This window comes from Miniopterus schreibersii, assembly GCF_964146895.1.
Source record: "Miniopterus schreibersii genome assembly, chromosome: 6".
In the NCBI taxonomy this organism is placed as follows: Eukaryota; Metazoa; Chordata; class Mammalia; order Chiroptera; family Miniopteridae; genus Miniopterus; species Miniopterus schreibersii.
Window position 1 is genome coordinate 33,641,992 of NC_138107.1, and position 15,127 is coordinate 33,657,118.

Below are 15,127 nucleotides of genomic sequence, written 5' to 3' on the forward strand. Positions count from 1 at the left end.
GTTCCTCAGAAAATTAAGAATTGGAGTTACCATATGACTCAGCAACCTTCTTCTAGGTATCTACCCTAAAAATTTGGAAACTTTTATTCGCAAACATATATGCACCCCTATATTCACTGCAGCATTACTCAGTGGCCAAGATATGGAAACAACCAAGTGTTCCTCGATAGAAGATTGGATAAAGAAAATGTGGTACATATATATAATGAACACTATTCAGCCATAAGAAAAGATGAAATACTGCCATTTGCAACAATATGAATGGATCTTGAGAATATCATGCTAAAGGAAATAAGCCAGACAGAAAAAGAACCATATGATTTCACTCATATGTGGGATATAAAACTGAAAGCAACAAATGAACAAACAAGACAAGCAAACAAACAAACACTCTTAAACAGATAACAGTATGGTGGTTAACAGAGGGAAAGGGGGTTAGGGGGTGGTAAAAGGTAAAGTGGATCAAATATATGGTGACAGAAGATTAAAACTTTGGGTGGTAAACACACAATGCAATATAAAGATGATGTATCATAAAATTGTATACTTGAAACCTATATAATTTTATCAACCAATATTACTCCAATAATTTAATTAAAAATTAATTTTACTTGTTTCTTTTTGTTTTTAATGTGACTACTAGAAAACTTAAAATTATATACATGTCTCACATTTATGGTTCACATTATATTTATACTACAGTGCTGCTCTACTAAATGGTCAACTGTAGCATCTTTTTAATGGTATAAATATTCAAAGTTGGTGACAAAGGTAACCTGGCTTTTATCATATATGAAATAGAAAAGTTAGCACTATGTTTCTGATTCTTTCTTCCTAGAAAGAGAAATTCGTCCTTAAAATATAAGAATTCTCAAAAGAAAATCATAAAGCACTATAATACCCCACTGAATTACTAGTTGAAATATAGGGTGTCCCCTGAAAAATGTATGCACACACTTTGAATAATTATAAAGTCAGTGTTTATGAAAATACATTTCATTTTCAAAATTGAACTGTCAGCTATTAAAGTGTATATATATATTTTTTGGGACACCCTTTATTTATCTGAAGGTTGTTGAATTTCTCAATTTCATTCATGTTTACTAGACTCTCAAATCTGTAATAAGATACACAAATTTTCCTAATTTTATATGTCTATATCTATATCTTTGTATCTATATCATACCATTAAACATACTGTTGGCAATAGCTCCACAAGGAGCAATTGGTTTGTCTTCATTTCTTCGATAAGGCTCACATTCCTTACTGGGATTCTGATGTTTAGAAGGAAAAGAAGAGAGAAATTATTACCCAGGCCTCCAAGAGAACTATGAGCTAGCCCCAATTACTGATTAAAAATTCAATCCCCATATGCTTCTCACTTGCAATGCACACAAAATGAGTCTGTATTATAAATAGACTACAAATAACGCTACATTTAAGTACTCAAATACATTCCTTATCATTACTGTATTATAGTTTTAATGTAACTTTTCCTTGCATATATTTTGTCACACAAGTACATACCAAATTGACATTTTATTTTCATATCAACACAGAAATCATAACCACAAAGTTTTCTGCCCAAGAAAAATTAAGACGCAGTCTATTATCAATCCAGTTGTGACATAATGTAAAGGATCTTAAAATGGAAGTAAAGAGACTGGAGATTCAAGTTCCAGCTGTGTACTATGTGACTTTGGGCCAAGTCCCTTGATTTATCTGTGCCTCAGTTATAAAATTAACAGTTTCAACTAGATAATCTCAAGTTTTGTAATTTTGGGTTAAATCCCCTATCAAGGGAAGAAAAGAAGAAAGGAAAGGAGGAAGGGAGGGAGGGAGAGAGGGAAGAAGGGAGGGAGGGAAGGAGGGAGAAAGTCGGTTTAATGCAGATTCCTAGAATATAACAATCTTCTCTAAATCGTGCATCCAGACACAAGGAAAACAAAAATGCTGGCAAGGCAAGGAGCATTAGTCCCTACTGAAGATCTCAAGGAGCTATGGCAGTTGCAGGGTTAAATGGAGATTCTACCAAGTAGAGATTAGGTGTATATATGAGTTGTTCTGGGACTCCAAGGTCCCATTAAGCCATGTCTCAAAACAAATAATCTCACATAGATGGCCTCTCTTTCTCTCTCCCTCTCCCTCCCTTTCTCTCCCCCTAAAACCAATAAACATTTTTTTAAAAGATAAAATGTAAAACAACGAGCCTAAAGTATAGGCTGATATTAGATTATGAAGAGTCTCATACACAATGTTAAGTAACTTGGACTTCAATCTGTCCATTTTTAAAATCTTTAAGATTTTTGAAAGTCACTTGGTCTTAAATTCATACATTTTTGCCTAGTCCAGGGATCAATAAATAATAGCCTGCAGGTGAAATCCAACTTACCACCTGTTTTTGTAAAAAAAAAAAAATTATTGGAACACAGCTACACCCATTCATTTAAGTATTGTCTGTGGCTGCTTCCATTCTACAATGGCAGAGGTGAGTAGCTGCTACAGAGACCATATGGCCTACATAGCTGAAAACATTTATCATCTAGCCCTTTACAAAAAAAATTTCATCAATCCCTAGTCTAGTCTAAAACCTTTGCTTGTAGTTTGTAAAAAAAGAATCATTCTCAGCTTTTCACCCTCAGTGAAGAGAGTATGTATCTAAATAAAAGAATTATAAATCGACTACCACTTTGAGTCTCTGAACACACCCAATCTATGTTCCCAATCAACAAACTGAGAAAGGCCTAGGAACTTGATGTGTCTCACAGAACATCACCTTCTCTGGATTTGAGTTCTAAAAATTGGAGCCCACAGAGTAAACCCTACATGGATTGTAAAATATTACAACCCTAACCAAAATCTTTAAACAGATTTGTTATTTCTTAAGATCCCAAACATCAGGAACTAGCAATAAAATCAGTAAGGATAGCCTAGGGCAGCTATATGCTTACCAGGACCATTCTGGTCACAATATGACCCTAAATTACATTCTAAGAGATTCACTGTTTCTGAAAGATCCTAGATTGCTCTGGGACTCTGAAACTTTGTTGGATTGGCAGCAATAAATAATATAAAATACTTGCACATCAACCACTACTATGAAAAGCTGAACAACAGTCAGGAGACTAAGATCCTCTAGTCCACAGATTCCCAAACCAGGCTGGGCATCAGAAGCGGAGCTTGTTAAAAATAGACATTTTAGAACTCCATCCTTGCAGACACTCACTTATTAGACTTAGGAGAATTCTGGAATCTATATTTTCAAAGAGCTCCTCAGACAGTTTTTCAGTAACCCACCCTTTGGACTTTACAACTCAGGCTTCCCACAAGTTAAAAAATGAAGATCATACATGTTCAATTCTAAAACACAATCTCAGAAATTTAAAAAGTAGCTTATTTACATATTCTTACTTACTGTAATAATAATGAACAAACCCAAACAGAACAAATTTCATACCCAGAATGCTAGACTCATCAAAATTCCATTACAAATAGATTAATAAAGCAAAAATCCCAAGGACACTACTAGAAACAAGCAGGTAGTATTATATGTCTTCTTGCTGTCAGAAATCATTAATCTTTATAAATTCCAGGGGAAAAATTTTAACTAAAAACCCTCACTAAACAAACTATAAATGACGAGTAACAGTTTAATATCATCCCAGCATTATTAAAATTAACATTTCTGGCTGCTCTGCCTGTGGAGTAGCCTTCTCTCTGTTCCACTGCTTCACTAATAAACTTTTTTTAAAATATGCCTATATTGATTTCAGAGAGAGGAAGGGAGAGAGATAGAAACATCAATGATGAGAGAGTCATTGATTGGCTGCCTCCTGCATGTCCCCTACTGCGGGGTTGAGCCCGCAACCCAGGTAAGTGCCCTGACAGGGAATCGAACCGCTAGGTTGATGCTTAACCACTGAGCCACTCCAGCAGGGTCACTTTAAACTCTGAAAAAACTTTTATTTAAATTAACATTTCTAACTAAATAATTACCACACTGTTTCACAGAAAGCACATTTTCATATTCCATCATTTTACTTACAAGTAAAGCATTAGGATCTCCATTTAGTTGACTATCATCTCGAGATTTCACATAACGACGGTGGTTTTGATAGAAATTAGACAGTCCATAATACATAAATACATTGCCCTAGGAAAGAGAAAGGCAAAAAATTTTCATATAAAACTATTAAGTATAAAACTGTGTCATGCATACATAAAAGCTACATAATTTTGGACTTTACCAGTTTACTAGAATTTATAAAAACTTAAAACAGGTGCTGGGGTGAATTCTACCAGTACTTAGCAATCTAAAACAATACAAATTGTAAATAAGGTTAAAGAAGGTACGTTGCAAAAATCCAAGAGTAAACTTTGAAAATACCCTTAAAGACTTCAAAGAAGTCCTATTTAGATTTAAAAGAACACACACACAAAAAGACACCCCTACTCTATCTACTTTTAATTTAAAATGTTCTCTAATTCAGACTGGTCTTTACCCAATTAGCATCAACATTCATTTATTGCCTAAATAATTCTGAACTCAAATTGAGTCATAATTAATTTCTCCACAGAATACTATATAATAGCAGTAATTAATAAGTTAATAATTAGTAAGGTATATAAAATAATGTGTCACTTTGTAATAACCAAGAAAAGTATTTTAATGTAATCAGCGGAGCCAAATTAGAAATAACTTGGGAAAAAACGGTAACCTACATACAATTATTTACAAGATGTCATAAAGCCATCTTGAATGTAAGATTTTTTTAGAGGTAGCAAAAACATGAAGCTATTTTTTCCATGCTGGTTGCTATCTATATCATCTATAATCTTATCCTCAATTAAAAGGAATTAAAGGAAAGGGGGGATAAATGGTCACGGAAGGAGAAGTGACTTAGGGTGGTGAACACACAATACAATATACAGATAATGTATTATAGAATTGTACACTTGAAACCTATATAATTTTATTAACCAATGTCACCCCAATAAATTCAATAAAAATTTTAAAAATTAAAAATCAATAAAAGGAATTAAAGGATAAAAGGAATTCAGAAGGAGAGAAATTCAATAACATTTCAAGTATGCTTTATCTGATTTGCTATTTTCATATACACAATCATTTATATAGACCTTGGTTTTCAAATGTCAAATGTTTGCAAACTCTCTTATTCTAAGTGAAAATGTTTACATGAAAACTACTTACTTTATTTTTGGTTATCAAAATTATATCACAGAAACAAAGAATACACTTTAAAAAAAGAGTATCATCTCAGTTAAGAAGTACAGTAAATTCAACTTACAAACTGAAAGAGATCCTTTTAATAAATACTGAAACAAAAATAACCTACTTGAAGTTCTCTGAAAAGGCTTCAAAGGTTTGTCTTATGAAAGAACAGAGCCCACAAAAGAATGAATCTGAAGATGATCACCTTTGCAGAAGAGAAGTTCTTAAATAACTGTTTTTAATGGGGGGAAACTAATGTAGCTTCTAAATCATTAGACTCTTTTATTTCTTTAATTCTGCCTGTTCTGACAAACAATACATCTTTATAATTTGTCCATCACATTGAAAAATAATAGAATTTCTATGATGTTTTAAATGTATATGTTACTTCTGCTGAAACAGAGTAAAATAATTAAATTTGTCTTCTACCAAATTTATCTTCTTGTTTTTATAAAAAGGCAACATATTTTCCTTTATTTTAGTGCAAGAGCATATACAACCACTAGATGGCAATCATCTACCAGGGACTACAAAAGTCATCACTACCTTTCAGAAAACTCAAGTGTAGAAAAAGTTGGCATGTACTAAAGCAGTTTTGCTCCCTGAAGAATAAAACAATAACTTTTAAGCTCAATTTTCAGGTAAAGAAGAGCACAAACTGGTCTTCACATTCCTATTCTGAATCTTTATGTCCTTTATGCTCAGTTTCCAAGATTGACAGATAAGTGTGAATACAAAAGACACAAAGAACATACACATAGATGTTGATCTGGCTGCTTATCAAGACATAAAAGATCAATACGACTTCACTGAGAGTTTGCATTTATGGTAATGGTTCCTATCTGATAGAAAAATAATAAAATAACAGGTAAATTAGTATTTATTTTATAAATTAAAACGTTTTAGTATTAGATGTAGGCAAAATAATTTGAAAATTTTTTTAAATGAGTAAATTAGATATAAACTTGATCAAAACTGATTTTTATAAAACTTTCCAATGAGAAGATAAAATATGTTTTAAATTTAGTTTATATAGTAACTAAAATAAACTACTTAAATACATGTATTTAATTAACAGACAGTATAATTCAATAGCCAAAAAAAAAATCTTCCTCAAAAGTGTAGGGACTCCAATAAATTAAAGTGACTTCTCCACACACAAAAAAAATAATATTAATAATAATATAATATCAGTATTTTTTAAAGCATGGCTTCTTAAACACATTACTTGGGAATACAGACCTCAAATGACTGTTCCAGTGTGAAGTTAATGGCACAAGTACAAGATGTCACATTCGGGGACAAACATTTATTGCAAGGACTGGAAGGGTCTATTCCGGTATAATCGATCTGCAAGAGAAAAACAGAACTAAGCACTTCCTGGGAGAAAGTGGATACACTCTAAAATAACTTGCTATTAGAGGGGAAAGTAAGTCCAATGAAGCAACCTACAGCCCAGGAAAAAAAAACATTTTAAGGTCATCCGTTTGACAGTGTGAGTAAAAACTGGAAAGACTCATGTTATTCTACTGGCTCACTTTTCCAAGTAAATTCCTCTCTACATTTTATGAAAAGAAATTCATTTATGCATCAAAATAATAAATGTAAAATGCAAACTGTATGATGTATAAAGATTTAAAGAGCTATAACAAAAAGATTTAAAGAACTGTGAACGAAAAAGGAGCTATATAATAACCCTAACAAGTTCAGGGAGCCACATGGCAGGCCTGACAAGCTCAGTGACAAAAATTAACCACAGGATGGTCTGATCATAAATTCCTAACTGGGAAGGTTATGGCAGGTAGTCATATTCCAGGCCTATAGCTTCCTTAGCAGAGGTCAATCCTTACCTTATGTGAACTCTGTCCATTGTTCGTATGCATCTAGGATGTCAAGAGTAATTTTCTTTGCCAGATCCCTCAAAGACATAACTGCAGGAAACACAGCACAAGACCACCAGCGCACACAACCACAGAACCCTTCACGGTTAATCTTGTTCCCTATATACTATCCCTATATTCTATCCCTACTGTAAATGTAAATTATTAGCTATCCTGTACATACCAATGTAAAAGTATGTATTTCTCCATTTTGCCTTTTATCCAATGCTTGAGATTTCCCCTTTGCCTTCTTCTCCCACCTCCTTAATCTATGACCAATGGATTTCATGTGATCCTCCTTACATTTTCTTTGATTCTAAATGAAGGAAAGGAACTGTAAAACTGCCATTCTCCAGAGCATTTTCTCAATCAGTTGAGATTTTGCCTCTGGACATGTCCTCAAAATTTGGCTCAAATACTTTTAAGACTTCTATAGGCTGGACGTACTTTTGTCGACATTCAAAACAAGACTAATACAGAGACCAGTAAATCAGTTATTGCTCTTAATCTTCTAATCTTAAAATACTTTTCAGTCACCTCAGCTTTCCATAATACATTTTCAAATTAAAAAAAAAAAGTATTAGGTTTCTCAAGGGCTACAATTTTTTAAAAGCCTGGTATTATCTAGTTAAAAATTTGTCTTATCTTTGTCCAGGGTTCCAGGCTGGGAGCTTCTAAAAACTCTTGGAATTTCCTTAGTGATAGGAGTGTATTTGTTTTTGATAAGCCCTTTGATTCAAGATAAGAGTTTATGCTAACAAGATGGCTCAGGATCAGGACGGGTCACCAGAAAGAGTAGATGTGATTAGGGACTTTGGCCTAGCCCAACCTCTGAGGAGAGGGGAAAGGCTGTAAGTTTAGTTCAATCCTGTAGCCAATGCTTAATCAATCAAGCTTACGTCATGAAATTTTAAAAAACCTCTAGACACTGAAGCACAGGGGAGCTTCCTAGTTGGTTAATTCACTGATGTGCCATGAGAGCGATGTGTCCTGCTTCTACAGAGAGAGGGAGGGCACAAGGCAGACCTTGCCTTATGCACTCTTCCTTTAGCTGGTCCCAACTGATACTGCTTATAAAAAAACTGTAATCATAAGTATACCATTTCCCTGAGTCCTGTGAATCATTCTAGCAAATTATTACACCTGAGAGGGGTCACACGAAAACCCCCATTTTATAGCCAGTTGGTCAGAGTGTAGGTGGCCTGGAGACCTCTGAACTTGCAACTTGCATCTGAAGTGAGGGCAGTCTTGTGAGGGAGGTACTGGGATCCCTCCTGATTTGTAAGCCAGTTGGCCAGAAGTGTGGGTAGCCTGGGAACCTGACTTATATCTGGCATCAGAAGTGGTAGCAGTCTTATTGGGGACCATGTTTTTATACCTGTGGAGACTGATTATAACTCAGGGTGATACTGTGAGAACTAAATTGCAGTATACCAGCTGATGTACGAAGACCTGGACAGACAGCTAAAATGACAGCCTTTGTTTCCATTATAATAGATTTGTTTCCATTTTTAAAATAGATTTTACTTTTTAAAGCAGCTTTAGGTTCACAGCAAAACTGAATGGAAAGCACAGAGTTTTCATATACTCTCTGCCCCCATCCCCTACATACACACAACCTCCAAATTATCAATATCCCCAACCAGGGTGGTACAGTTTTTACAATTAATGACCCTACATTGACACATCACCCAAAGGCCATAGGTTATATTAAAATTCACTCGTGATGTTCTATATTCCATGGACTTTGACAAATGTATAATGACAGGTATACACACACCATCAGAGTATCATACAGAATAATTTTTACTGCCTTAAAAATCCTCTGCACTCTGCCTATTCATCCAGTTAACCCAGGGAGAAACCAATGATCTTTTTACTATTTCCATAGTTTTGCCTTTTCCAGAATGTCATATAGTTGGAATTATACAGTATATAGCCTTTTCAAATTGGCCCTTCACTAAGTATATGTATTTAGGGTTCCTTCATTCCATGTCTTTTCATAGTTTAATTGCTCATTAATTTTTAGCATTGAACATTATTTCACTTCCTGGATGTACCAGATTATTTATCCATTCACCTACTGAAGGATACTGTAAATATTAATAAACAGAAACTTCGCTGAAAATAGAGCCAGGAGAAGAGAGACCTCTCACTCACTACTGACCCCAACAGGAAGAGACAAAGTGAGAAGGCAGCCATCTGCATGCAAGTCAAGGAAGGGAGGATCCTCACCAGGACATGAATCTGCCAGCACCTTGATCTTGGACTCCCCAGCCTCCAAGACCCTCAGACTGTAAGAATGAAGAAAAATCACAGAGGGATAACTGTGATTTGTTTTTGTTGTTATTAAGCTGCCCAGCATCAAAACTGTTCCAAGTATCATGGAATTCTCCATTTTGAGTTTTGGAGGGAAGCAGGACTCCATCTCCCACTTAAGAAGCCAAAGGGGTAAATGAGTCCTTCTTCACCCTAACCTCAGGCAGCCAGTTCAAAAGCATAAAATCTGGATCAATTTAATTAAGTCCAGATGATTCACTCTCCATATAAAATCACCGAATCTTGGGAAACAGACTAGAGTAAGTGTAATTAGATTAGTAGCTGCAGCAGTCGCTAGCAGGAAGAACTCAGCAGCAGCTATAGCTTCTAAATCACTGTGTCTGCTTCCAAACTTCCTTTTCTTCACACCTGTCTCCAAACATGCTTCTCTAGACTTCCTTTCCATTTAACGTGGGAGCCACCCAATCTCCCTCTAAAAAATTCCTTTCCTGTGTCAGCTACCCAGAGTTGGTTACTGCTGCTGATGACGAAGTCTCTGAAAACTAAGTAACCCTGAGTGTTTAAAATGTCCTGCAGGAAATTAAGAAGCTGGAGAGATTTCTAAGGAGGCTAACATAATCAAATACTTGTATAAGAACAGATTTTAAAAGAGTCTAGGAAATGTAACTTTCATTTCTTCCTGAATGCCCCATCATGAAGTAATAATTCATTAACTTAATACTGTAGAGGAGGCCCGGCTGGGCATGGCTCAGTGGTTGAGCGTCGACCTAGGATCCAGGCGATCGGGGTTCGATTCCGGTCAGGGCACAAGCCCGGGTTGCGGGCTGCAGCCCATCAATGACTCTCAAATCATTGATGTTTCTATCTCCCTCTCTCCCTCTTCTTTCCTCTCTCTGAAATCAATAAAGATATATTTAAATAAATAAATAAATATATATATATATATATATATATATATATATATATAGAGTAGAGGAGGAGGAAACTGTCCTCTACCCTCCTAGATTCTTCCAGCCAGTCTAATAATTAAACAAACATGAGACAGATTAAAAAGAGAAAATAACCAAATTTAATATATACCTACAGATGTGAACCCCACAGACATGAGAGGTTCCAGGATAGAGAGGGAAAATGAGGTATATATGACATTCTGAGCCAAGGATCACTTTGGGGCTTCAGAGGGGTAAAAGGTCACTGCAGGACAATAAGAACAGAAGACGTTAAGTAATCAGAAGTTTGCCCTGCCATATAGATAGGTCATAGAGTTATTTCTGGTTGTAACTCTTATTATGGATAAGGCCTCTAATTTAAATTCTTTAAGGGAGAGGTAAAAGTTTCTCATGAGTCTGCAGGGTCTTGATTGCTTTCAGCTCAAAATAATTCACATGCCACAGCAGCACATTTTGGGGAGGCCTATTCTGAATACCTACAATATTTACTGAGTGCCTGTATGTTCCAGGCAATGGGGACTCAGCCCACTATCTGACCTCATAAAGCTCAATGTCTAATACAGAAAACAGTCATTAAAATGGAAACGATGTTTTGATAAAACATATAACTTAATCTAGTATTCAGCAAGTTTCTCTATGAGGGCTGATGAGTAGATGTTATCTACAGGGAGACAGTACCAAGAGGAACTGTATCTCAAATTCCTTAGTACATGTACAAACCCAAAAGATATATGAACTTTAGACTTAAAATAAAGCTCTGAGTTAGAGATAAAGATCTGAAAATCAATCAGGGGTTCTCCCATTAAGGTATCTAATTTTTCTACATTTCCCATTTATAAGACAATTGACGATCAGTAATAAGGAAAATTTACGCCTCAGGAAATAGAAAAGTGAAATTAACTTGCAGAGTAGAAACTAAACAGGTAGGTTTTGTGACTTTGAGCCACTATAAGCTAGAGCTATGGAGAGGGCCACTCCAACACCATTCTAGAATTCTTAGTAATGGCAACATTGAGAGCTTCAGTAAATAGCACCTTAGCACAGACACTGGTATATGCATGAGGTAGGTACAGCAACACCAGTAGCAACAAGGAAGCTCATTCAGTTGACATCAGGTGGGGCAAAGATCAGCTAGGAGACAGGTAAGGGCATGACATTACCCCTGCTCTAGGTGACTAGAGCAGATACTTTAGTTTTATAAATCATACTAGTGCCACTGGTGTGATACCACAGCAGTAAATGTCTCTGCTTTGTCACCGAGAGATCTTAAGCAAAAAAGAGAAGTCTATAAAAGCTGAGCAGTTGTCCACATTCTTGCCTCAGAGGAAGTAATGCAAATCACATTGCTTTCTACCCAAGGCTCAAAAATAAGGGCTATCACTGAATTTTCCACAGAAATTACTATAATTATAAACTAAGTCATTTGTATAATCAGGCCCTCATAGGAAAGAAGGTTAAGTATGGATTATGAGAGTGACAGCAGATGTAACAGGGAACAATAAGGCAGCAGTATATCCTGGAGTACTGAGCATTTTAAAACGTATTTTAAACGCTTCCTTTTTATTAAATAGGTAATATATCAGTGTAGAAAAATTCCCTCAAAAATGCTCATCAGATAAAGGGGGTGGAGGAAATAAACATCTATAGTTAAATTACTTAGAGCCTCTTAAAAGTTAGAAGTTGAATGAATTTTTTAAAATTGAGTCGCGCCCGGCCAGGAGTGGCTCAGCAGTTGAGCGTCGACCTAGGATTCAGGCGATCGGGGTTCGATTCCCGGTCAGGGCACATGCCCGGCTTGCAGGCTCGATCAATACCTCTGTCATCATTGATGTTTCTTTCTGTCTTTCTCTCTCCCTCTCCTTTCCTCTCTCTGAAATCAATAAAGATATATTTAAAAAAAAAAAAAAAAAATTGAGTCACTCTGGGTTATTTTCGAAGATGAGTTTTAAAAAATTAACAGCTAAGTTCTAAATTTATAGGTACAGAACAAGTTTAATCCCTTATCTCCAAATAAAATTCTATAGGTCATATGAAACCTGTTGTATGTTTATGAAAATTAGGGACTCTGACTGGGAAGCAAAGACAAGGTTTTTACTTCTAATTCTATCATAAGCCCCAATTTCACACTTGTAAATGATAAATGAAATGAATTAGGTAATACATAAATGTAAATTCTTTGAAGAAGGGACAGCAATAGCAAAGCTAGGCATTATTTTCCAAATGTCTACTCCATGCCAGAGCTGTTCTTAATCTGTTACAGAAAGAAAATTGAAATTCAGAGGTTAATTGACCAAAACCAAACACATGGTATGTAACTCTATCCATTTCCTAGAGCTGCCTTAAAAATTACCACAAACTGGGTGTACTAGAACAAGAGAAATTTATTCTCTCACGGTTGGAGGCTAGAAGTCTGAACTCAAGGTGTCAGCATGGCTACACTCCCTCTGAGACTCTTGGTAAAAATCCTTCCTTGCCTCTTCCTAGTTTCCTTGGCATCCTTGGCTTGCAGCTGCATTGCTCCACCTCTGCCTCTGTTGTTACATGATGGCTCTGTCTTCACATCATCTTCCCTCTATGAGTGTCTGTATCTTATAAAAACATCAGTCATATTGGTTAGGAGCCCACCCAAATGACCTTAACTTAACATGATTATATCTTCAATGACTCTATTTCCAAATAAAGTCACATTCACAGGTACTAGGAATTAGGATTTCAACATATCTTTTGGTGGGACACAATTCAATCCATAACAGTGATAGAATCGTATCTATCTAGCTCCAAAGTTGCTGTTTGTCCCATTAAACTACACTCTTGCTTCCCATAATCTTGATTATATACACACTATACAATAATTGAGGAATAGAGAAGACAACTTAGAAGACAATATATTTTAAAATAAAATTGGCACCAATTGTTGATATGCTCATGTTTTAAACAGTACTGCCAAATCTTATTTTTCATCTAAAATATAGATTAAAAATAACAACTTTGTCATAAGTAGATGTCATCCCAGGACCATCTTAACCTTTAGAGTTTGAAATAGAATTTTTAATACAAATTTTCATACACAAAGTTTTTATACGTGGCATTTAACTCATTTCTACAAACAACAAAAAAATTCTAACATGAAGTTTTAATTTACTTCTTAAAAGCCTTACTAAGACATCAAGTTACAAAAACTGCCTAGGACAGACCTGATAAAAAGGGCTTTGCTAATTATGCTCCATCTTATATGATAAGGTGGCTCAAATGACAGATAAGCAATTAATATGAATAAAGAAGGGCTTTCTATTTTGAGGCAATAGATGGTCTTTTTTATTTAAAAAAAAAAAAAATGTTTTTGTATAGTCATATAACTGATATTCAAACATTAGTGCCTTTTACCTTTCTCTCCAGTGCTACTTTCTGACAATAGCCTCTTGCGGTATCATGTGTCATCCATTACACTACCCTATTTAAATTGTTACTAGTCTTATCTCCTCCCCACCCCACCCCACCCCCACCCCCACCCCCACCCCCCCCACCCCGCCCCATTTTTACATTCCTAAGTATATTGGTTTGGTTGCATTTCTTCCTTCCCAACTGAAACTCTATTTCAAATCATGGTGATCTTTGAAAATTAAACCATACATATATGATTTGTTAATCATTTTTGGTTATACTTCACTAAAAACTTGACTTAAAAAAAAAAATCAATAATGATGGTTCTTTGAATCCCTTAATCTCACACCCAACTATGGTCTTTTGAAACCTGTAAATACCACCATTGTCCCAAGCATCCAAGCTCAAAATCTTGGCATCATATTTGGCAGTCCCCAAGTTCTGCCAATTCTTCCTTAGCAATATACTTAGCATCCTTGAATTTGACTCTCATTGCTTCCACTACAGATAAAACTTTGAGACCTCATGCCAGTTTTTTAAAAGGAAAAAGAAAAAGTACATTATATATTTTTTTAAATCAAGTAAAAACATACAATTTCTAATTTTTTTTCATAATTATTATCATAGATAATGTGAGACCTGAGAGCTTAGAACAACAGCCAACTCACTCAGTATATTGATAAACAATGTTTTATTAGATGCTATAATGTCACATAATCATTCTTACATTTTAATTAATTTTAGAAATTAAACTACAAATCTATGTAATTGATGGTTGGTCCACAGTTTCCAATTTTTCAGAACTAATAAGGATACAAGAGTACTTCCTTCTAAAATAAGCTTTCAAAAAACTGGGGAGGGGGGGCATTTTTATTTTTTTTATTTTTTAAATACATCTTTATTGATTTCAGAGAGAGGAAGGGAGAAAGATAAAAACATCAATGAGGAGAGAATCATTGATCAGCTGCCTCCTATACATCCCCCACTGGGGATCAAGCCCACAATCCAGGCATGTGCCCTGACAGGGAATGGAACTGCAATCTCCTGGAACACAGGTCGATGCTCAACCACTGACCCACACCGGCTGAGCATGTGGGGGGTACTTTTTTAAATCACGCACTCATTTTCTGCAACATTTGCCAATCAACCTGTTTACTACATTTGTTTTGCCTTTAGATACAGATGGGTATCATAGTTACACAAGTTTGATCTTGTGGTATCTAACATTTTCCTTGGCTAATTTTAATAACTCCTTCAGACCCACAGTACCATTCAGATGATCAATAAACTCTCAATAAGTTGTTTTAAAATTTCTTGATTGTACCACTGAATTTATTTATTCAAACATCTTAGTTCCTATTAGATGCCAAGCATTGTGCTATATAGAGGATGGGAATACATAA

General features: G+C 35.3%; 1 protein-coding gene across 1 annotated transcript in view; it reads right to left on the reverse strand.

The window, feature by feature from the left end:
- Nucleotides 1-15,127, reverse strand: part of TMEM30A (transmembrane protein 30A) — a 33,103-nt gene that overhangs the window by 6,791 nt on the left and 11,185 nt on the right. Inside the window, exons 2-4 of the mRNA XM_081141325.1 lie at nucleotides 6,476-6,583; nucleotides 4,046-4,153; nucleotides 1,187-1,274 (exon numbers count right to left, since the gene is read on the reverse strand). Of these exons, the coding sequence (XP_080997451.1) occupies nucleotides 1,187-1,274; nucleotides 4,046-4,153; nucleotides 6,476-6,583 (304 nt within the window). The remainder of the gene's footprint in view (nucleotides 1-1,186; nucleotides 1,275-4,045; nucleotides 4,154-6,475; nucleotides 6,584-15,127) is intronic.